This window comes from Sebastes umbrosus, chromosome 17, assembly GCF_015220745.1.
Source record: "Sebastes umbrosus isolate fSebUmb1 chromosome 17, fSebUmb1.pri, whole genome shotgun sequence".
Classification (NCBI taxonomy): Eukaryota; Metazoa; Chordata; class Actinopteri; order Perciformes; family Sebastidae; genus Sebastes; species Sebastes umbrosus.
In genome coordinates this window covers 13,753,876-13,778,886 of record NC_051285.1, presented here as the reverse complement: position 1 = coordinate 13,778,886, position 25,011 = coordinate 13,753,876, and the positions used below count along the sequence as shown (strand labels likewise).

General features: G+C 41.0%; 2 protein-coding genes across 3 annotated transcripts in view; one reads left to right on the top strand and one right to left on the bottom strand.

Annotated features, from left to right (window-relative positions):
- Positions 1–21,553, bottom strand: part of ccna1 (cyclin A1) — a 27,967-nt gene extending 6,414 nt beyond the window's left edge. The window contains exons 1-5 of one of the 2 annotated variants that reach the window (XM_037747862.1): positions 21,436–21,553; positions 9,469–9,590; positions 4,630–4,971; positions 4,493–4,547; positions 672–700 (exon numbers count right to left, since the gene is read on the bottom strand). The gene's annotated coding sequence lies outside the window, so the exon portion shown is untranslated. The remainder of the gene's footprint in view (positions 1–671; positions 701–4,492; positions 4,548–4,629; positions 4,972–9,468; positions 9,591–21,435) is intronic. The other variant, XM_037747863.1, reaches the window with a different exon arrangement.
- Positions 11,115–25,011, top strand: LOC119475312 (serine-rich and transmembrane domain-containing protein 1). Its single transcript, XM_037747864.1, has 2 exons — positions 11,115–11,406; positions 23,325–25,011. Exon 2 carries the CDS (start codon positions 23,330–23,332, stop codon positions 23,669–23,671), a length of 342 nt encoding a protein of 113 aa, XP_037603792.1. The 5' UTR covers positions 11,115–11,406; positions 23,325–23,329; the 3' UTR covers positions 23,672–25,011.

Genomic DNA, 25,011 nt, shown 5'->3' with positions numbered 1-25,011 from the left:
GTAAATACAGGCATATTCAGGCTGACGGTATGAGGAAAATAACGTTTTTTTTTTTAACATTATAGCATGTAAACATGTTCTAGTAGAAACACCAAATACAAGTATGAACCTGAAAATTTGCATAACATGGGACCTTTAAGGAAGTGTCTTTCAAGATATTACATAAAGATTCAAGCTGGACATTGATTATAAGTGTGATTGACTGTGGACTTGAAAAAGAGTATTACCCATCTATGTTTTCACTGGACATCTACAAGACTGTTCTGGATTGATTGAAAGAAACTTAAAAATGAATGTTAAAATAAATGTTTGCTGTAATGCTATATCTTAGTCAAGATAAGATTGAAAATAACATGCTGTATGTCATACAATTATTTATTATTTTTGGAAAATTCCATAATCATAACAAAATGGTCAAGCCAACTTTCCTGCACTTTATTAATAATTTTAAACAATATAGCACCATCTTACCCAATGTTAAAAACAAAAAAGCGATTTAAGACCTTTAAGTTATTAAATGATGCTTGTTTTAGCAGAGTGCTATATTCATATTTGTGTCCTATCTGTTTCACAAGAGCGTTGTCAATTTGTCTCTCGGTTTCCAAGATTTGTATGTCATTATTAAAGCAGTTTATCGTACATTTCACTGGGATTTGGTCATACTCACGAACCTGGATCTTGACAGCAGTTACTCATCCTCCTGTTTTTACACACACACACACACACACACACACACACACACACACACACACACACACACACACACACACACACACACACACACACACACACACACACACACACACACACACACACACACACACACACACACACACACACACACACACACACACACACACACACACACACACACACACACACACACACACACACACACACACACACACACACACACACACACACACACAAACAAAAAACATTTTTTTAAGGATGATAGCCATGCTGCTTCTGGCTAAATGCCTTCCTGTCAGTTTTGTCCTCAGGTGGGGTTAAACTGTGAACCACATTATTTACTGTATGCTGTTGCCTTTGTTGTTGCTGTTGCAGAAGATGTGTGGTTGCATCCCATGTCAGAAGAGCGGCAAGGATTTTCTATCCCAAAGATATAGAACAGGTACGGGATAGAAAACCAAGATGGACAGCAGATAACACACTGACATCTACAACAGATAACACAGTGATATATTGTCCAGTGGACCTGCTCACATGTATATATGTTATGTAAACTACACAAGATATTTGAGGACAATAAAAAAAAATACATAATGGACAACAAGCGAAAAGAAAAAAGTCTATATATAAAGCTTTATGTTTTGTCTGAGTGAAGAGTAACCTGCAAGTTCTACATTGTCCATCAGATGGCAGGCTTTCTCTTCAGTAATACTAGACTGAGATTTTTCATCTGCAGTAAATCAACCAGACTTTTGACATGTTGTTATGTCAAATAACCTTTTTAGGGCTTGTCAGATTATGTAACCATAGAGATGCTGAGTCTTATCACTATACAACCCCAAGAAGTCAAATAACAGGAATAAGGCTGGATACGTTATTAATTGATCATATGACATTGTGACCCTGTTAAATTTAATTTTACTAATTACCAAAGAACCTTTGCTCACTCAAACTCCTCAGGGATGGAGATGGTGCAAAGCAGTGAAATATGCATCTGATTAAAATACCGAAGTGACTCAAAGTATCTTTCTTCGCCTGCAAACCAAGTGGATGTTTAGAGTTGCCTGAAATTATTATTGTTACGATGATGCCGATTATTCTCTCATCTTAGTACTACAGGCAGTAAACTAAAGGGCCAGGTATGGGAGCTTGGGAGGACCCAGGAGCATTAACCACGGTGCTGCTGCTGCTGCTGCTGCTGCTGAGCAGCTCCAGTGGAGCAACGGGGGATTAAGGATTCCAATTTGCAATCTTTTGGTCACAAGGCTGCTTCTTGAACCTTCAGCCAACCGTCACTCTTAAACCTTCCTGACGGCTGTATTTCATGGAAGGCTCCTGTAATTTTTGTGCACGCATGTTGTTTTTTGTGTGTGCATTAATCATTGTACTATGTCCTACCCTCCTCATTGACCAGAACAGTGTGTTGCACCTCTAATCACATTTTTTTCCCCTTTCTTTAAAGTGATAGTTTGGGTGTTTTGAAGTGGGGTTGTATGAGGTGATGAGTCTTTCCTCCATCTAAATGTGTCTAAAAGAAAATAAATGATTATTGACTTCAGGAAGTCACCACCAAGCCCTCTGCCAACTGTTATTAAAGCCCCATGATATTTCATATTTATTTGAGTCATTTCCTGACTAAGTTGATAAGCCACACTGTTTGCCAAACATTTTTTGACAAATAACTTAATTTTGTGCTCACAGTTAAAAAAGAAGGTTGTTGCTAAAATGGGAATATGACGTATGACTATAGTAGGAGCTGCCAGTCATCCTCCAAGCAGCGTGTGCAGGCACACGAATGCTCAATTGCATCTGAGCAGATGCAAACTGATAAATCTGTTTATCTGTCTGTCAGTTTGTCTTTCTAGTTAGTTAGCTAGTTAGGTATAATTAGCTAGCCCAACTTGTTGCATTAGCTAACTGAGAGTTTTCAATTTATTTTTAGTTTCCTCCACCTTAGTTTAGTGTGTTTATTTTCACAATGGCATTTGTGTGTGCCGAGAACGGGTGAAATCAACGCAGTGGATTACACAAAATCCCACTGGCAGGATTAGTACAACACACTAACTGTCTCTCTCACTTGCTCTCTTCTTTACAGTCTCCTACTCCTGGAGATAAATTAACGGAAAGCAGCCGATGCCATTTTGGAGGTTTGCAGGCCTCCAACATGTCTGAACGACGGGAGCGCACAAATCTCAGCCTGAAAGAAAACAAGAGAAAAGTCCCGTGAGAAATAAACAAATCACAGTGCAGCCCGGTGCGGTGTCAGTGCTGGGAGCTTAGGCGAGAGCGGCCAGTGCTGGTGGACGGTGCACCTCCAAAATGTCCCGAAACTCCATTTCAAACGCCGGACCATGGCAACATGTATACCTGTCCTTCAGTGCGCTGTGACTGGCGTGCGCTGTGACCGGCGTGCGGCGGTGCGGCTCCTTGGTGTAGCAGCAGCCAGACAGCCGCCTCGCCAGGAGAAGACGGTGAAGAAGAGAGCGAGTGAGAGAGTGTCGGTGTACTAATTCTTGTCTCATTTGTTGTCTGATAAACAGTAACTTCATCTAAGCTGGTTTCATCTAAACTGTCAACCCATGTTGATGCTACCTCTAAAAAGGTTCAGCAAAGATTTTTCAGAGAAAAATTAACTCTTAACGTTTCTTCTGAGATGATGACTCTCTTTTACAGATGTTTTATTGAATCTGTTTTAACCTTTTGTATTAATGCTTGGTTTGGAAATCTAAACCTGTCCAACAAGAACAGACTTGGTAGTCTTGTTAAAATGGCCAGTAAGATTTCAGGGAGGCGGCAGGCGATGCTCTTGGACATTTATAACAGGCAGGTCAAGCTTTTGCCCTCTGAACTGTTGTTTTGAAGCTTTGAGTTCAGCATTTTTTTTTTTTTGCAACAAGAAGTAACACGAGAGAGTTAAGCTAAGTACAACCGAACACTGAATAAGACATTTTCAGGCGACCAAAAAGGTTAGAATTAACTTTCATGAACTGAAGACACACTGTGAAAGGGTTAAAGTTCTAAGACAAAAACACAGACAGCTCCCAGACCAGACAACGCCGTGGTAGCGACCTGTCAATCACAAGGTAGCCACACCCAAAAGCATACCCTGCTTTATGGTCTATTTGACTCTAAATGGGACAATAATTTACTAAATGAACATCATGCTGTATTGAAGAAGTCTTGAAACTAGCGATGGAGACCATAAACTCATGTTTACAATGTTTACTGAGGTAATAAATCAAGTGAGAAGTAGGCTCATTTTCTCATAGACTTCTATACAATCAGACTTCTTTTTGCAACCAGAGGAGTCGCCCCCTCAGACCCGGAGGTAGCCCACTGTTAAGAATACAAAAGCCCAATGAAATAAGTATTCTCTTTACCAAAACTACACTTGGAAAATGTATTTTTTATACAACACCCAAGACAATATCGCCTGTAATGAATTTAGGTATTTACAGGGCAAATATCATGACTCAATAGCATATTTCATTTTAACAAAATTAAATTTTGACAGACTCATATGCTGTTATCTGCACAGGAGATCATAAAGTCTAAGATAATCAAGTCAGACCTACTGAATCTCTTTTATACAGCTGCTGTTCTTCAGGTGTTTATGGCACATTTTCACAACAATGTGTAGTTTATCATTCGTGTAAAATGTCACAGTTTGTGAAGCTGAAACAGATATCAATACCAGCTGCCCCGAGCGCCAAGACAAGGTACAGTGAGTATTTTTCACCCTGACAGATAAGATGCATTGGAACTTTGTTCTACCTCAGAACCGATGAAATATCCTCACCTATTTGGTCCAGTAGAGATGAGAGATAAGGCGGCCTGCTGTGGCTGTTTTCTCCCTTCAAAAAAGAAATCAATATGTGGTCACACTGTGCTGGAAGGAGGGACTGAGCAAACACACACACATGCTTTCATACTTACACACACATAAACATGATGGCACCTGCTCGGGGGACACAAAGTCTCTTTGCCATCCCCTGTCTTTTTACCCGTCTTCCTCATTTCCGTTCAGTCCCTGAGCAGATGCAGATTGCTTATGACAGATAGCATTGGGCTGCTGCCATTTCATTAACGTGATGTATTACTGGTGACAGGCTTGGACCAGATGGGTAGGGGAGGGGTTTGAGCATCACCTCTAAAATACTGTGCCATCCAGGAAAATCCTCCCAGCTGGAGGATGGACACATCTCATCTCTCAGACGCACCCTCATCCAGTGGTGTTACCCCTGTTGGGAGGGATCGCGGCTCAGATCGTCTCTCACCCTGAGCACAGAAAAAAATTTGTTCAGAAAACACGAAACAGACTGCTAACCTGCAGGATAAAGAGATGAAAAGGCAGCCTAATCTGCTGAGGTTGATCCATGTTGAACAGGCATTTTCCCATCGCCTTTAGCAGGAATAGAAGCAGATTAACTGATCATGATTCAATCCAAATTTAAGAATCCCAGTCAATGTTAGTCAGTCAGTTATCTCTTTATCTTCTTAGTATCTGTCATTTTACCCACAATTCTTTACTCCCCCATCATTCCACAGTCATGTCGACTCAAAGAAGGGATGAGAAATTATCCAGCCAGGTTAGTAAATGGTTCGGGAAAATCATCAGAATACAGTTAGATAATTGGCTGATTGCAACTCTTAAACTTAAAAAGGTACAGTGTGTACGATTTTGTGACCTCTACCCTCCGCTCACTCCTCCGTTTCCAAGACTACGGTAGTGTGAGCCGCCAAGTGAAATACCGTGGTAACGACAGAAGTCAGACGGCTGTCAATCACTCGCAAACTCCGGTCAAACTAGGCAGCGCTGATCTGATACTGTATGAATCAATATTCTGTTACTGTAATGTCTATTTCTCACCTCAAACGTTTCAGAAACATATTGTAGTGTACTGTTTTGCTGTAAAATGAGAACGTTTGTGACCTTGCAGCCATGTTGGGTTTCAGTTGAGGAAATACCACGCACCGCCCACCAGCCGGAGCAAACTTTCTCATTTTACAGCTAAACCATCTGTTCCCATGGGGAGATGGTTGCACAATGATTGGTTGATATCTCCTTATTCCGCTCTCCTTCTCCATGTGGTATGTGCTGTATAGGCTAGACAAAATAATGCAAATGCCCCATCGAAAAAGTCTTAAACTGAACACTGCTACAAAGACGGTTTATGTTAGGTTAAAGGCCAATTAGTGGCATTTATTGGCTCTAAAAGAGGGCTGGCAATCAGCTCTTCGATATCCAAGTTTTCAAAGCAACATGAGACAACTAACAGAACTCCAGAGACCAAATCCTCTGTGCCAAGCCGCAGGGGCATCAGTGACGTAAAAAACTGCAAAATAATTTAATATGCGGCAGGGGGAAGAGTTTAAAAACTCATGACCAACAAGCAACATCAAATATGAGGAGTTGTGATCACAAGTTAAAAACACAACCAACCCGTTATCTATCAGTGAATCTATCCTCTCTGTCTGCTTGTCTGGAGGTCACATGCTTCACAGTCTTTGTGCTATTATAATAACGCTTTATTCAATGATCCTCGTGTGAATCAAAGGACCTTTTGTTGACGAATATGATGTGGAAATATGGTGTCAATCTCCTCCATTAAAAGGTCCATCACTGTAATGAGCCAGGGGCATGAAAAGAAAATGAGCTGTGGAGCGAGGGAGGGGAGTGTCATGTCAAGACTGAGAGCTCTTATTGTCTGTTTCTTATGATGGTGGAATAATTATGCTGCTCAAACCGGGGTACAACAATACACACACACACACACACACACACACACACACACACACACACACACACACACACACACACACACACACACACACACACACACACACACACACACACACACACACACACACACACACACACACACACACACACACACACACACACACACACACACACACACACACACACACACACAGACACAGACAAGACTGTCTATAACTAGAGGGTAACACTTTATAGGATATCACAGCATGTGGTAATAACCATAATGATGTGATAAACCTTTGATTTAAGCTTAATTTTTTACTTTTGGGGCCTGATTTCGATTCATTAACGATTCTGAATGAATCGTAGGAAGACGGTGAGAGAGGGGGAGATATACTAATATTCACTGATTGACTGAAATGTAAAAACACACAAACAATAAAGACAAAGTGTTGTAGCTTTTGGCCTTGCATCCTCCATACCTTTTATGTGCATCAAATATCTCCCCGTCTCTCCATTGCCTGAGCCGTGGTGTGTATGAATTATGAATGTCTGAAGAGTAAGGGCTTTTTTTTATTTGCAATTTAAGGGCCCCAAATCTTTTGGTGCACTAAATTATTCATATATTCAAATGAATCTGACTTTGAGGACATTTTTTCCTTTCTTCTTCTTCTCTTTCATGAATTTAGAGTGTATACCCTTCAGAGGGATCTGGCAAAAATTGCAAAGACTATTAGTGGTAAAGGTTTTAGTAGAGCAGCGATTTCAGTCCACTTTTGGGCATCCTGCTCAAATGTGTTCTTGTTCACGGGTGTTGTCATTTATGCCTGTTTCCCCAACAGTGCCAATATCCTATTTCCATCCGTCTCATTGTTATTCCGGGCAAGTAGTCGCCTGTCAGGCTACTGTCCTGTGTGCCTATGTGTGAGCGTGTCACTGTTATGCCTCAGTATGTTTTCTCTGCTCTGTGCCGTCAGATCTGTGGAACTCACTTTGATTGGCATAAGACGAAAAGCTGGAGTGTAGTCTGTGCATATTTATTGGCTGATGTCTGATCTGCAAAATCTTTGAAAACCAAACCGATCACAAATAATTCTGCGCAACATCTTGAAGACATAATGTATTATATGCTAACTGCTTCTCAGAGATTAGGGATGCAAAGATACTCTCCTGCAATAAGGAGAAGACAAGTGAAACAGTCAGCCTTCTTGCGCTCTTCAAAGTCTTGAATTTTGCTTTTGTGAGCTTCTCTCTCTCTCAGTAGGGAGCTTTGCAAATTGCTGCAGATTACCAAAGAGATGTAAGGCACATCTGGCAGTGCATCTACCCGTAATACCCAGAACTTCTAACATATTTGCAACTAATATCTTGACACTTTCCTGTCTGTTATCTGAGAGTTTAAAGTTGTTCCCCCGAGTTTTGCAAAATGAGCCTGTCAAACATACACAGAGTTTAGCCGAAAATAGTCTCCGAATGCAGTTGCACCCCCCTCGTCGCTGCAAGTCTCCCCCTCATTAGCATGCAGTGCAGAGCCTGGTGTCCTCACAAGGGCAGTGTTAGGATGGCGTGGAGTCAGAACAGGCTGGGATATCAGGGAATGACACGGAATTGGCGGCCACGCCTTCTGGGATTAGTGACAAAAACCAGCTGAGGCCAAAGCTCTTATCTCCATCCTTCAGTCCTCTCTCTCACACACATACACACAGACACACATACCCACATAGGCGACACAAAAGCACACACTTGAGTTTGCACACAAGCCCATGTACTCACACAGACATAATTAGCTTTGCCAAACATATTCCCTCTTTAGGAAAATAAGAAAATTGTGTGAGTGTAACAATTCCTTGTGATAGGTTTAGAAATGGTCTTGCAGAGTGTGATTAGTAGTTGGGGAAATAATTATTTGAATAATTAAATGACGTTTCTTCTCCTCTGTCCTTGGTTTCTCCCTCAACAGTGCAAAACAGCCTAGAGCGTCTCATTAAAAATATTTATCAACATGTTTTTTTTCATTTGGGTGATAATATTCACAAACGGCTATATGCTCATCGGATGATTCCCAGACCTGTCAGATTTTTGTGTGATGTGAAGTACACATGAATACCAGCCATGTGATGTTAGAAAAACCTGGATTTGGAAGTTGAATAAAGTCATCGTCCTCTCATCTCTACTGTCTCTGTTCTCCAGTGCTGCTATTCCCCTCTGGTGCATACATGTGTCAGCGGGCAGATGGCGGAGGACAGAGGCATCTGGGAAATAGGAGGCACCTTTTCCCCCTTCACAGAGAGAGCGGGGACAGGTGTCATCTGCCACAAGATACACACCTTCATGAATACGATCAAGGTGCTAACAAGCTCATATATGAGATTCAGGGTCATGCGCAAAATTTATTTTTAGATTAGAGGAGTCTGAAGTTCATTTGGAGTGTTCCAAAGTGAGCCACATACTCTTACAATCAAGCAATTTAAAGGGTTGGTTCACCCAAATTGCAAAAACATATTCTCTCAACTTGAATTATTTCTATCAAAGAAATAGTCATTATAAAAACTATTGACAGCTTGTTCTGTGGATTCTCCAAATTAACATTAACACTGTTTCTGGATAGAGATTATTGTTGAAATTTTTTTTCATGTTAACGGCTTAGCTTTAGGGATGGCAATGTTGGTCTGTCAGTATTGGTCGATCTGTCGATCAGTGGGCCCACCAATTTGTTGAAATATCTCGACAATTATGGGATGGACCATAATTGGACTGTATATAAGAAGTGGACGTGGTCACCGTGACGTCACCCATACACATACCTTCTACACACGAGAGTGTGGAGCTAAGTACACTAAGTACTAACGCTGAATAAGACATTTGTAGGCGACCAAAAAGGTTAGAATTAACTTTCATGGACTGAAGCATCCTTGTGAACATGTTAGCATGCTGACACTGGCTAGGGATGTCACGGTGAGGATATTTTAGGACAACACCGGTGTCACTGATTACACCGGACATTTTACAAGAAAAGATGGCACTCAATATACAGTATGTAAATTGCTTACTTTGATCTTTAACGTTGGATGGCTGTGTGTCTGGGCTCTCCGGTAAAGCTTTCGCTGCGGGGCCTCAGGTTTCCACCCGGCGCCGCTGCACTGCGCTCACCGGCCGTGAACACTCCATCCATCTATAAAAAAAAAGCAAAATGACGGTGGTGGGCAAGTCATGTCAACGGTGTATGCCTGAACACCGTGTAACACCGATAACACCAACTACCACAGCAAGCCTAACGCTGACGTCAGCTCAAAGTACCACTGTGCCTACGCCTACAGTAAGTACAGCTTCACGGAGCCGCTAGTCTTGTTTAAATATAATCAATGCTATCAGCAACACAAACAAACTCCACCTCCGTTGTATTGGGGGTAGTGGCAGAAATTGCAGATGCAAATGTCAAAATCTGTCCAAATAAATCCCAAACAACCTGCTTTGCTAGATACCTTAAAAAGGGGAGAGAGAAAATAATTATGACTTATGCCATCTACACATGACCAGTGGTAAAATCGCTCTGCGCTGGCTGTGCCATTGTTTTCCTATAGAGCAGCGCTGGCCAACTAGGCGGAAGTGCTACCCTTGGCGTGGCTCAAAATTGCCACTGATCGCAGCGCTCAAAGTTCAAATTATTTCAACTTTGACCTTGGGTGCCACTGACCATTCAAAGCGCAATCACTGAGGACAGCTGCAACTGTTCACCTAGAAACAGTGAATGCCGTTCCTTGCGCTCTTTTTGGGGAGATATTTTACCCTGCTGCCACTGCAAGGCTCTGCGCTCTACCTGAGTGAAGAGCAAATCTCTTATCATGTGAAGACAGCTTCATAATTTGGATGATCTGACCCTTTAATGAGGAGTCCATAATGTTGGGTCATCCTATGCTTTTTGCTCACAAAACAGTTTGGAAAGCATTTTGGAAAAAAAGATTGTTTCATATGTAGGCTAATTAATTTCAGCATATGTTAATTTTCAATTTGTATAAAACAATTTGTGCACTTTTACAGAATAGATGAGCCTATAGCTGCTGTTAAGAGACATACTGACATCAGAGGGAGCGAAAGAGAGGGAAGTGAAAATGCAAGCTTCAACATGAAGGGAGGCGAGAAAAGCTGCACTGAGAAATTGAGGTGTTAAAGGCTCTTTCTGTCTTCGATGGCCGCCCTTTCTCATTCATCTGCCGATTTGGGGTCTCATCTGAGCAGTTGAGTCTGCCAGCATGACGGCAGCTGGTTATTGCTCACCACTGGATACCGTCTACTGACGCAGTTCGCCGAGAGCAGAGAGCAAGGCTGTGTCCCTCACACACAAACACTTGAGAGCTGCCAAACAAAGGGTTGATTGGATGTGTGGGAGGGTGTGCATGTAATGACAAATATTGATGTATTGGTCAATTCCGAAAAAAACATTTAACTGGCTGTATGCCTATTGATGTAGCTCTTTGTCAACTAATTATTGAACAGTTTGTTAAATGTGAGGAGTATTTGCTCAGTGAAAATGAGAGCACAAAAGACACAGAATAGATTTGACTGTTAATGTGATCATTATTGAAAGGTGATGAGCGGCGGGGAGGAAAGTGGGAGGGCAGAGTCACAACAGAGAGAGGGGATGGGATTAGAGCGACTACTCCCGCTCTTCTCTTCTGTCCTCTTCACCACTTCTCAAGTAAAAAAAAAACCCACATAATTCATTAGTTACAGCCTTTCAGTTACAGACTGAATGTGAGCCCATTCATAGAGAAGATCCACATCTGACTACTCTGTAGTGCCTGTGTGTGTCATCACACTGATTGACAGAGAGAGAGAGAGAGAGAGAGAGAGAGAGGACAGGCTCGTAGGGAAGATCTCAGGGGCAACGGATCTGGTTCGCTCGGCTGAAAAACACCAAACACAACGGGATGGATTTCTGCACGACGTGAACGTGAGCGAGGAACACCTGCCTCACACATTCAAAAAAGGTCTGTAACTTTTCCTTTTTGCTGCTGATGCTTCATGCTGCTTTTTATGAACTGTTTCCAAATTGTTTTTAAGAGAGGTTGACAGAGCGGGGATGGTGTTAATCTGTTCTGTAAGAGGGAATTCCTGCTGAATACAAAGAGACCATTATTCACCTCAAATGTATCCGTCTCTCTTCAGTTGCCAGCAACTTTATTCAGCGCGTTATCACCGCCTGCAGAGCAGTCGTGAGAGAACAAACACTGTTCCAGACAGATAGGGAGAGAGGTGGGAAAAGAAGACATAACGGGAGGATGAAATAGTAAAATTAAGGACGAGAGAGACATAAATGTTCCATGAGACTTGCAGGAAAGGATACTGGTATGGGATAAGAATTCATGACACGTTCACTCACCAACTTGGGAAATAAATGGGTTTCTTATGTGACAGTTGAGAAAAAAGAGGGAAGGAGTGAGTGATGAGTGAAGCAACTGTACCTCCAGATCGGGGGAAAAAAAAGGAAGAGGACATTAAAAAAAGTGTCCTTTCAGGGCATTTAGAACAAAAGCAGGGTTTGTTTGTGTTTAAAATGATGCATAACTCACCCTTTTCCTCATCATAAGTGAAAATGAGCTGCACACAGACACACTATTGGTATCAAATGTATTGGCAACTGCACTCAGAAGTATCAGGAGTAATTAACAGATATGAGAAGGAGGTGTAAATATACACTTCACCACAGGGATGAACTAACACACACACACTCAAACATCAAAGCACAACAGCTCATTATCTACACTGGCCACTGACCAAAATATCTTCCAATACTTCCTATTCGTAATGATCACCGTTTCCCTGGTTCTAATTCGTGTTTATCTTTCTGTCGATAACAATAAGCCCCTTTGCAACACCTTCAAGATCTCATTATAATTTTGCTTTTCTATATTCTCACTTGCACTGAATATCTGAGAGAGAATCAGATAACAGTTGAACAGTGGTGCTTGACCCCAGGTGGAGCTTTCGAGTGCACTCAGGTGCGCTAGGAGATTTTATCATTCAAATGTAAAAGCAATGAATAAAAACATTAGTTTATTGTTTTGTGGACCCATTCAAATTCCACCTGTTTTTTCTAAATTTGGAGTCTGTCATTTAATTTATTGGCATACTTGTATTTATATTTGTGTTAGGGCTGTCAATCGATTCAAATAGTTAATCGCGATTAATCGTAAATTAATCGCACATTTTTTATCTGTTCAAAATGTACCTTAAAGGGAGATTTGTCAAGTATTTAATACTCTTATCAACATGGGAGTGGACAAATATGCTCAAATCATGTATATATTTATTATTGGAAATCAATTAACAACTCAAAACAATGACAAATATTGTCCAGAAACCCTCACAGGTACTGCATTTAACATAAAAAAACATGCTTAAATCATAACATGGCAAACTCAAGCCCAACAGGCATCAACAGCTGTCAGTGTGCTGACTTGACTATGACTTGCCCCAAACTGCATGTGATTATCATAAAGTGGGCACGTCTGTAAAGGGGAGACTCGTGGGTACCCAGAGAACCCATTTTCATTCACATATCTTGAGGTCAGAGGTCAAGGGACCCCTTTGAAAATGGCCATGTCAGATTTTTTCCTCGCCAAAATGTAGCGAGTTTGGAGCGTTAGCATGACATGGTTGGTACAAATGGATTCCTTAGGTTTTCTAGTTTCATATGATACCATCTTCACTCTAGCTTTAAAACTGAGCCCACTACAACCTCTGAAAGATCGATTGTGTTAATGCGTTAAAGAAATTAGTGGCGTTAAAACGAATTTGCGTTGACCCTTTATCACGTTCACGCTGACAGCCCTAATTTGTACACAGTCTTTTAAGGGACATCATTTTAAAGTTAACACTGAAATGGAGAGAAATAGATTGTTTGGCATCGTGTGGGAAAGTGGTTGAGAGCTTCTGATGCATATTAAAACATCACTTTCTTCATACTTTCATCATTCCTGCATATCGCTGAGTGGGTTATCTGTGGTATTTGGGGTGCTGCAGAGGCGAGTTGGAATTCATGTGGTTGAGCCTCAGGTCTGTTTTCAGCTGATCTGGCTCAGAATATGAAATATATAACATGTTTGATATTCAGGCTACTTTTATCTCCTGGAAATCTGTTGTTTGAGCTGGAACAGTTTGTGTATGAGCGGGCGTGTGCCTACAGCATGTGTGGAAATCTTTCGGATTTTCACATAATATGCATGCATGTATGTCAATGAATAATGGTGTTTCTGCTATTGGCTCAGCTTGTCTTTGTCTGTTCAGTCATGGGGTATGAATAACACACACACACACACACACACACACACACACACACACACACACACACACACACACACACACACACACACACACACACACACACACACACACACACACACACACACACACACACACACACACACACACACACACACACACACACACACACACACACACACACACACACACACACACACACACACACACACACAGACACACACAGACACAGACACAAAAGAAAATGGCCCAAATGCCATGACATTTTGCCACACATGGATCTTGTCCATTATTCATGGAGTGGAGAGCTAACACCAGAGCTGAACAGACAACAGAATGTGTTTATCTAGGAGTTTAAGATTTTAGTAAATATTTGCATATACTGCATGCATGGACTTTAAAAAATGCCAGTAATGGTCAGAGCTATTTCCTGTCAACGAAAGAGATATAAATGTTTTAATTAGAAATAACAGAGAGTACAAGGCTTTGCTGCTATCTCTGTTTGTCAGAATTAAAACAGATAGATCTGCATACCAAATAGCTCCTGTTAGAGGGATTTATCAGTAAAAATCCTTCTAACAGGAGCTATATTTGGTGTGCGGATCTATCTGTTTTAGTTCTGCTATCTCTATTTCTTTGATCCAGCACCCATCCTATCAGACACTGGATGTGCGTGTCTTCCTCACCGTTTTTTACTGGGCTATCTCTGTTTGGCCCTGAATGGGCACGCTACTGTGAGTATAAAAAAGCCTTGTGCAAAAATGATACATTTTATAAATAAAACAATACAACCAGACTCACATGAATCTCCAAAAGAAACGTAAAAATATGGATAGAAAAAATGTGTTTTAGCTCTGTCAAATCATTACATTTTAATCTATAAAAACAAATAATGTTTTAGGATATTATTATTATATTATTAGAATTGGTTGTCACTTTAAACATAGATATTAAACTCACTTTATATCTATGACTTCAAACACCTTCAGAGCATAAAACTGTGAAGGCATGTTATTTAAATAAAACAAATGTCTGGCAGTCTTAAAACCTAGTATGCATGTAAAAAAAATATACAAAATACTATAAACAAACACACATTAGACAATAAAAACTGTGCAAAACATACTGAGGACAACATGAGCACAGGATATTAATGTGGACAGACCAGACAAATTGTGCCAAATTTACACTGAAGACTGACAGTGAGGAAGATTACAAGGAGATGATGAGAAAACGAAGGCGGGCGAGGAACAGATTGAGAAAGTGGAGCAGAGGAAGCTTCACGGCACAATGTCTCAGGAGGAGTTTTGCTGAACATACTCCACCAGCAGAGGATGAGATAGTTCGGGGAGCGACTGTGCAGCTCAGGAAAGAGTTTGATCAGGACAGAAGGGAGCTTTGGGAGTCGAGGCTCAATGGTATGAACTGGTGGTGGTGGTGGACAAAACATATGTTCAAGTGAAGACCGAACATGCAAAGGTGGAGCAGAAAGCTGTGGGAACTCATGAAGAGACAGCCTGGACCAGGCAGCCTGGTTTGAGGAGTGTGCAGTAGAGATAGCCAAGGCTATACAGAATATATTAAAAGCTCTTGACATAGCCGAGAGGGCAATGCTGACATTGAAAATGCTGAAATATATAAATCAGAAAAAAGTCATAGCTGAGAGAGTAAAAAAAGGAAGAGCCTTTCTGCTAGGACCCATTGATGAGCTCCAGGCTGGAAGACTCAGGAGGAAACAGCAGAAAGAGGCAGAACAGCTTCAAAATGTCTGAACTCCACATGGCCCCGACTGCCTGGGATAGAGGGGAATATACTTATTCTGTTTTAAGCTTTTAAAGAAGGACCGAGACAAGTCAATTGAGTGCAAGTCTTGTGATGCCCAGTCTCAAGGTACGGCACTGACTGCTGAAGGCCATGTCAAACTACTGCTCCTTGCCTCCTCAGAGGAGCAGCTTCCATTATTCTGGACTGGCAGTCCGACAGAGAAATATCAGCTCAGAGGGAAGTGTAGGAGCAGCTGAGATCACACCTGAGTGAGTTTGAGGCTTAGCAATACTGCTTTCTTCTGTAAGAGGGAGAATGACAGCAGGAAGAGCATGCAGCGGCTATACATGGCCTCTACTGAACTTTATTACACTGCTTTGTTGAAAACTGGATTCTGAATTGTGAATTACAGTATTCTATGATCTGTTATTTCTTCATAACAGACCGTTGCTATGTACAACAGTAATTAAGTACGTAAATAGCCAATAATAAGCAGTAAGTAAGTAATAAGCAGTAAGATGTACAGCTAGCGGTCATCTGCTTCGCGTCGGGGTGCCTCATCACCCTGTCGGGGTTTATTTCACAACAATGACCGGCTCACTGTACATTATCCTTAAAAAAAACTGTGGCGGGCTCAACTTCAAGGTTCAAGGTTAATTTCTTGTCATTGTACAACACAGGGTTGCGCAACGAAATGCAGTTGTAGTCCTATTTTACTAGATAAGAAAAACAAAAGGGCAAAACTGTTTTTCATGGTGGAGATTTTCTTTTCCGATGTTGATGAATGTATTTCTGTCATAAATGTAGGGAAGTTAATGGGGGCTATGGGCTGCTACCATATCCCACAGACCCTTTTTTTTTAGATCGCCAACGATTAATCGATTTGTTGCCAACTATTAAATTAACATAATCAACTATATTGATAATCGATTACTCGGTTTGAGTAATTGAGTAAAAGTTTGAAGAAAAAAAAAAATTCAAAATTCTCTGCTTCCAGCTTCTTAAATGTGAATATTTTCTGATTTCTTTACTCCTCTATAACAGTAAACTGAATATCTGAATATCTGAACAGAACAACAGGGTTAAATAACAACTGAAGTTAAGCCAGCCTCTAGTTACAGAGACTCAAGAACAAGTGAGAGTACAGCTCAGTGGGATAGAGATAACAACGAGGCACAAAGGGCACAAAAAGTCCATCTTCAAGAGCCAGCAATGTATTCTCTCAGTCTCAGAAAAGAAATATAGGGAGGCTTAGCTGACCAAAGAACTGACCAAAGTCACGCTAGTCTTTGGGATGTGGAGAAGATCAGCATAGAGACAGAGGATCAGCTGGTGACTGCATTCAGCTGAATGTGCAGCAATCAAAGCATGATTGCAGAAAATTAGTCTTGAAGAAAAATAAAAACCCACCACATTCAGAACAATCCCCCAGGGAGTGCACCAGGCTTTGAAGCAAACTTGAAATAGTGGCGAAACCGCAGAATTACAACTTCCGGGTCTGTCACATGATGCCATTGGGCCCAAAAAGACTTTTTCCCCATTGACTTGCATTACATTACATTAATTTACTTTATCAAAAGCGACTTACAACACTTGCTATGTCATGTATCGTTTTTTTAAGCCTATAAGCAAGCCTTGTGCTGCTTCTGCCTGTAGCGATGCTGCTGCTAGCACATCAGAGGCTCCAGCTACTGTCCCTGTACCCTTCACAAGCAATGCTCCTGTAGTTTGAGTCTGATAAGACTACCTTCTAGCTTTGGAAATATTTGGTTATAGTGAGAAGACTCAGTGGATTAGGTTTTAATTTTATTTGAGAACTGATTCACAACCTCCGAATTTCCCCGCTTCAAATTGTTCTTTATAAATGAGAATAGAATAAAATAGAACAGAATACTAGAAACTAATTTCAGATTTTAATCCACCCAAACACCCCATACAGCCATAAACTGGAGAGGGCTGAGGGCACAATGCTTGCATCTGATCTTGACTCTGACAGCCCTCCAGTTGCCAGCTGCTATTTTACCAGACTTTATGCCATCTGGCCAGGGATTCAAACCAGCAACCTTCAGTCTACTAGTCCACTTCTCTAGCTACCTACCGCCCAAGTTGCCGATCTGTTATTTCTACCAGCCCACCCTAATATGGCAGGCTAAAAACTGCCCCTGGAGAGCAGACATGTGGCTGTGTTGCTCAGCAGGAAACACAGAAGATTGCTGACGATTTGGAGACGAGAATTAACTCAGATCCAACAACTTCCTACTTCAACCACGTAAAAAAGCCAAGACATTTTCAGCATTTATATAATTTTCCTCAATAAAGAACCATTATTTTACCAATTAGTCCTTGGTGTGTTCTCTGTATTACGCTTGCAGCTATTCCTAAGGAAAGGAACTACCGGTATTCATTTGACGTAGGCGTGTGTGTGCATGCGTATGTCTGACCTCTTCAGCCTCAGCGGGACTGCATGGCCTGCCCTCTTAAAGTAGATTAGCTTGAAAAAGAACTGAACGTACCTTGTTGCCTGGATACAAAAAGCATCATTAAGCCCAATTATCAGCCACTTCAGCTCACAATGAACAAGCTTCATCACAGATTTGAAAACAACATATCATTAACGACAGCAACCTATACAAAGCAGGAAAGAGTAGGAGGGGGACGACAAGAGAAGGACAGTGGATAAGATGAGGACAAGGTGGAAAAGTAGAAGAAATTAGGAGGAAGGAGCGAGCAGGAGGTGGTTCAGTGTCATGTTCACGGACTTTTCTGACAGGCACATTACTGATGATTGACACGTTTTCAGCTGAAATGACAACATTAGTAAAATGAGGTTCAATTGGAGTTACAAAGTCACAAGTGGACCTTTTTTTCCCACTAACAGCAATTAAAACTTTTAATGAAAATACTGTTAATATACCTGAAATCAAGATGGTCAAATCATTTCAGGAATATTTTAAAATATTCATATTTTTTCTAATGGAGTAAGATATACCCTGGAGAGTGCCCTTATCATGCCCTTTGCATATAAACAAATATAATAAATGAAAGCGTTGATTGAGGATGGCGAAAAACTGATGTAGATAAATAGTTGGAGCAGAAGGAGGGAAGGGCAAAGCATGTGCAGTGAATATCAATCACTTCAACTCTGAAAAGTTGCAGGAGAGAAAGAGACCATAAATCAACAAAAGTGGCAAGACAGTTTTTCATTGGGCTGGGAAGACCACTGGGAGTATTTGATGAAGAAAACAAAGTTGGGGCAAGAGAGCATGCAATCACAGTCTGCGATTCACAGAAAGAAAGCAGCTCAACTCTATTCCTTCCTCATTATGCTGTGTATCTCCCTGAAGGTACAGTGTGCCGTAAATTAAAGAGAGCAGAGTTCTTGTCAACTGTATCGTCCAGAGACAAACGGAGAGAATAAAAGGGAGTGAATAACTTCAGAAGAAAAGAGTTAGGGGACAGAGTTGCTTAAACTTCAAAAGCGACATTGCTTAATAGAGGATTAAGAAAAGTTTTGTATCAACATTGACAATTGCTACTGGCTCAGAATGAACTGCTTAGTCCAAACTGGTGCAACACATTTAATTAATATTTATAGGAGTGCCCTGTGCAAAACATATTAATAACAATAGTCAGCAAAGTTCATATCATCTGGCATTAACTCAATGGGCATCGCTTTTGACTGTGAATGGGGCTGTAATATCCTCTTGCTATAGACCATTTCACAGTTGTAATATTCCAAATGTGTCCCAGTCTATTTCCTGTTGCAGTGCAAGGCCTATTGAATTAGGCATGTTTATAATACTTACATGTTTTGTTAAGCAAGATAATCTTCACAAATGAACACCATTTTTATGATTTTTGAAGTGTGAATGCAATCGGCGAAAGTAAAAAGCTTACGTTAGACTACAAATGAATTACATCACGGTCGCATGAACATGAGTAAACACAACGAAGCTGACGAGTCAGCGTGATGACATTTAGTAGTCTCATTTAGCCACTTTTTAGCAAGCGCCTTTTTAAGACATGTAAAAGCTGCAAAATTCACAAGTGGGATATTTATTGATGTATTTTATGTCATAGAACAAAACGTTAAAATCTCTTAAGCTTGTGTTAACCACATACCTTATTTCAGGCATCTAACTAAAAGCCCATTGATTTTCAAACGAGGGAACCGGAAGTGCAAAAATGCTATCTCATTTCCGTGTTTTAGGCAAGGCCTACGGAAAGGAGGCTGGGTCACGGGCGGACATGGGTCTTGGGGTATGGGGTATAACACATGCACAGTGTAATGGTACGTGTCCACAGGGGCGTTTTTTATCGCGAGGGGACGCGACGCTTCCCAACATTGGACGCTTGGTGGGCTGCCCCTAGAAACAAGGCACTCGGCTCCTGATTGGACGAACGCTTTCCCGCCGTTGGCTGCTGCTCCCAGCTTTCAAACCGGAACCAGTATGGAGGCTCGTTTGGAAACTTTCTTCTCTTATTTCACGTAAATAGTTCACTGAAATGTGTTTCTGAAAACATTTGAGGCGAGAAATAATCCATGCAGTTGCTGAATCTGTCTTTATTTTGGCTCGACAACGTTTATTTTAAAAGATTATCGGGAGTTTCGAGAGGCGGCGAGTCGCGTCGGACGCCCGTGATTTGCATAAAGTAGCCAGGACCTCAACTTCATGCAAATAAGGAGCGGGCTTCCTGCACGCCTAGTCTCTCAAATCGCGACGCCACGCTACCGGAATGCATTGCGCAGCTGCTTGCATAGACAATGAATGGGGAGCGTGGAAAGCACGGAGCCTGTGGACACGTACCGTCACTGAAGCTGCGGACGTGCGTTGCGATTGGCTCAATTTCGGCAAGTGCAGACCAGATCTTACTGCACATGTGTTGTACCCCCAAAGATATGACACGTTGATGACGCGTGACCGAGCCTCCTTTCTATAGGCCTTGGTTTTAGGACTCATTCCTGTAGCACTCTATTCCATTGAAATGGTCTACAATTGTCTTTCTTCACTGTAAAGGCTCAGTACTTGCCATGTGTCCATACTGCAGCCACACTCAATAGCATTTTCTCTGCCAAAGTACAAAAAACACATCCAACATACAATAACCATATTTTCAAAACTCTCCATGCTCCACACAATTCACCCATCAACTGTTTAACAGGTTGAAAACCACTTGTTGATTTATTTATTTGTGTATTTTGTTTGTTTTTGTTTTGTTTTCCTTTCACTACTTATGTTCTTTGTATTTGCTTGCTTTGTTTGCCCTTAGTTCCTAGTATTGTCGGTTTTTGTTGATATATATCAAAAATGAGTCATGATACACACACCACTGAAGTCTGTATCACTGACATGCCAATGCTTCTTAATAAAAATATTTGAAACATGAAAACCACTCGTTGTTCCCCTGCATTCATTGTATGGCCTAGCTAGCCCAGCTGACACCTGCTAATGTCACATTAAACCTATCACTCTCCAGCCTACACAGGTTCAGCTCTGCTAACTAGCCAAACGTTAGCAATGTTCTTAAATGTAGCTAACACACTCTAAAATACATAAAATTATATTTATAGGTATAAAAAAAAAGATATAAAATAACACTGAATAAACTATTAGGGTTGAACAACATTAACTTAATATTTGACCGGGCTTTATCGACTCGAAATGGATAGCTAATACTTTTACTAGCTTGTGAATGGCTAATGCTAACCGCTAACACAGCCTAACGTTACTAGCTAATGCTAATGGCTAATGCTAAGCTAATAGCTAATGCTAACCGCTAACACAGCCTAACGTTACTAGCTAGTTAATGCTAATGGCTGATGCTTCCAGCACATACACACATCCCAGACTTGCACGTATACAAACTCACATTTACAGTGTTATTTCCGACCCGAACAAATGTTTATACTGTTCACATACAAGTTTAAACTGTTTTTTGTCACGGTAACTGTACAATTATAGTTGTCTTACCTGTGCAAATCATACTTTAATGACAATTCAGCAACAATCTGGCATTCAGTCACGCACACTGACTGTGTGACTGATGAGACAGGTGAGACAGGTGAGCTCTGAATGTGCTCTGCTCAACTGTTTTTTGTACTAGCACAGACAAATAAATACAGTACAGTGCAAAAAAAATGTCCACATTTTTAAATGGGGTGCATTCAGTGCTTTCTAAACCAGTTTTCACACGGAAAATTGTCTATTAACCTTGCCACCCGTGCAGTTATTGCATCTCACAGGCTATATGGTGAAATGGAGGGACTAGGAGAGAAATGAGCAGACACAACTGTGAGGTAAAGAGTGGCCCTGCTTTCATTCTGGTCATGGTCAATCAGTCCTCCCTTTGAAGTGTCTTTCTCAGATCAAGTCAAGACACAATACTAGCCTAACCCAAATACAAAACAGCCTCCCTTTCTGTCTCTGTCTCTCACCAACACACAAAGACTAGGACAATACTCAATCACATCCTCTAGTCACTTCTGTGCCATGCAGTCATTTGCAGTGGAACATTATTAGCAGTATTAATATGCAGTGGAGGAAGGTAGGGCTCTCAGCTGTCTTTGTGAAAGCTGATTATGAGGAGTTTAATTTCATCAGATAAGGAGGCCTTCTTCATTTATGAGCATAAGAGAGGCTCCAGGCACTGAGTCTGACAGGCCTTCAATGAGACAAGCACTCCCCCTGCTGTTACCCTGTGTCAAAACAGACCAGCGTCCATAGGAGCTTTTGTATTTTTTTGTGTGTAAATAGCCAGAAAAACATTCTCATATACATACATGTTCACATTGCACTCACTTTTTAGTGATCAAGCAACAATTCGGCAACCCACACTTCCAAGAATCATATTCTGTTTATAGTGAAATATAGTAATATTACACGATCATGGTTATTTCATACAGATTTCACACATTAGAACATAATATAGGACATGTTTATTGCATCTCTTTGCTTGTTTCTGTTAGCAGTTTCATTGCTGCAAATACATGCAAATATTTTTCAAAGTTATTTATTTAGTTGATAATCACACACTTTAATAGGCTGCTCTATCAAAAAGTAAGCACAACTACAAGCCAAGTATACCTTTCTATAGGCTTATAAGGCAATAATACTTAATTATACTTTTCTTAAGTATATCTCGATCAAAAAATTAAGTACAAGTAGGCCTATAAGCCAAGTATATTTTCTGTATAGGCTACTTGTCAGTATAAGCCAAGTATACTTAGACTTTTCTGTATACTTGTCAGTATGAGCAAAGTATACTTATGTATACTTTTGTTAAGTATATCTCTGATAAGTACATACAAAGTAAACTGAAAGTATATTCTCTTATTTTATGTTTAAAAGACGTATACTAATAGCACACTTGAATAAACGTCTGTTTAAAACAAGTGTTTTCAGACATTTATTTCGCAGCTTAAAGGCAGTTGGGTAAGGTTAATATGGAAATGTAATAAAATGTGTTTTTTTGTCAATAATCGTTGGGTATTTGTAAGTCAATTTGAACTCCCCCATCTGATGCTCCAAGAGGGCAAAAAAAAAGATTATTATGTGCAACTATTATTTGATAGAAGTCTGTCTTTTGCATCTGTGGAGCTCTTGAAGTAAATTGTTGGCCCTGAATCAGAATTGTTGAAGTGCTCTCTGTCCTCCTCTTAATCTCAGCCAAAGCTGAGGATGTGGGTGAAAAGCTCTTGTGTCAGCAAGCATCTGCCATGCTGAAGTGTCCTGGAGGGAGAAAATAAATCAGCTTCAGCAGACAAAAGAGAATTTCTTATACAGGCCATTTAAATAATGAATGTTGAAGTGTTTTTCTGTTGTTTCACAATAAATCTTTCTTTTTCTCTCTCTTTACGCAGCCAGGATGTCAGGGATGGACGTCCCGTTGGTGGACCACAATGAGACTGGAATCTCTCCAATAGACAACGGGACCTTCCTCCGTTTCTCCCCGACCTCTGCTTCCACGTCCGCGGCTGCCTCGTCGCCAGGACGCCAGGGCAACGTCTACGTCTACGTGTGGCTCTTCCTCGGCCTGCTGGTGTTCCTGCTGACGCTGCTCATCATCTCCCTCCACAGGCTGAAGAACATCATCTCCTCCTCCTCGCCTGTGCCCGACTGCAGCAGCGAGGGAGGGAGCTCCTTCACCAACATGGAGATCTGTAGCATCTCGTCTCAGAGGTCCACCATCTCCTCGCTGTCCACCTGAGGGAGATGGGAGGGAGCACATACAGACACAGAGACTGTATATGTCTATGTGCATGCATGCTTACATGCAAACAGCACATGGAGGCCTCCTCACTGTGACACAAACACAAAAACACTTGATTACACTGCACGCATGCATATTCTAATCCAGTCAGGCACACAGGGGAAATAAAGCTCACAATATGATGAAGAGGTCTTGAGAGGTTGAGACTGACTGAACCCTTCTGAGACCTATTTCAACACCGAAGACAAATGAACCTGAGAAACTGCTTCCCTCAGCAGAAAAAAAGCATAATGTGGAACTATTATCCTTCCTCTTCGTTCATTTCTTGTACTGTACTGGTCATATTTGCTGTGGAACAAATAATATTGCTTTGTAGTTAGTACAGCATGTCACATAATGTCTGTTTAGATTGCGAAATCAGAATTACATTAATATTAAAGGCCATTACATCATACAGAAATGCATGCTTGCATCTCAGTTGTTTAGCAAGGCTTTGGGATGCTGTTACTCCATTTTTTTTTAACCATAACCAATCGTGAGATACCTTTAAAACTGTTCATGATTCCCGTGGGGAAAGGACATCCTGCTGTGGATGTAAAGGTGAGAATGAGACCAGGTCAAAAGTGGCAAAGACAATATGAAACTCTGCCCCTGAAAGACAGGTCTACCAGCGTAATGGATTAGCCTCTCTTGCCTGTCATATGGCGTCTGATTGCCGTCTCCATAGTGACTGAAGCGTGAGAGCTCTCTGTGCAGCTGTCAGCCTCGTCTGGATTCCAAGCTTAAGCTACAGTAATGGTTGTTTCTGCTCAAAATACATCCTTTTTTGTGAGTTGTAGTTTCTTTGACATGGCAACAAAAATACACCACATGCTCAGAAGAAATTATTAGAAAAAATGTTCATTCATATTTGTTACACTTTTCCACAAAATGCAATAACAAATGAAGGCTCAGAGAGCAGCGATGACGCTACGAGGCCACGGACAGTACAGTCAGATCATCATTGTACTCACAATGTTCATTTCAAGTTGATGGTGATGGTACTGTGTCAGCCACAGTGTTGATGACTGGTTCATTATTTCAGCTGTTGATGAATCTGTATCCACACCAGTTAGGAGGTTATTACAGTATGTCCACAACCTGTTTGGTTTAATGTAGTGAACCAGGAAGTAAAATCATTGTTTTAGTCGTGCTGTTTAAAGAATAACTGTGCAGATTGAACCCCCACTGACTGTGTTGTTTTGTTACATCGGTGCTCATATTTTCAGTTCTAGTCCTGCAAACACAGAAACATCATTCAGTGAAGACACAAAGTAGATTAAAACATTTCCAACTTG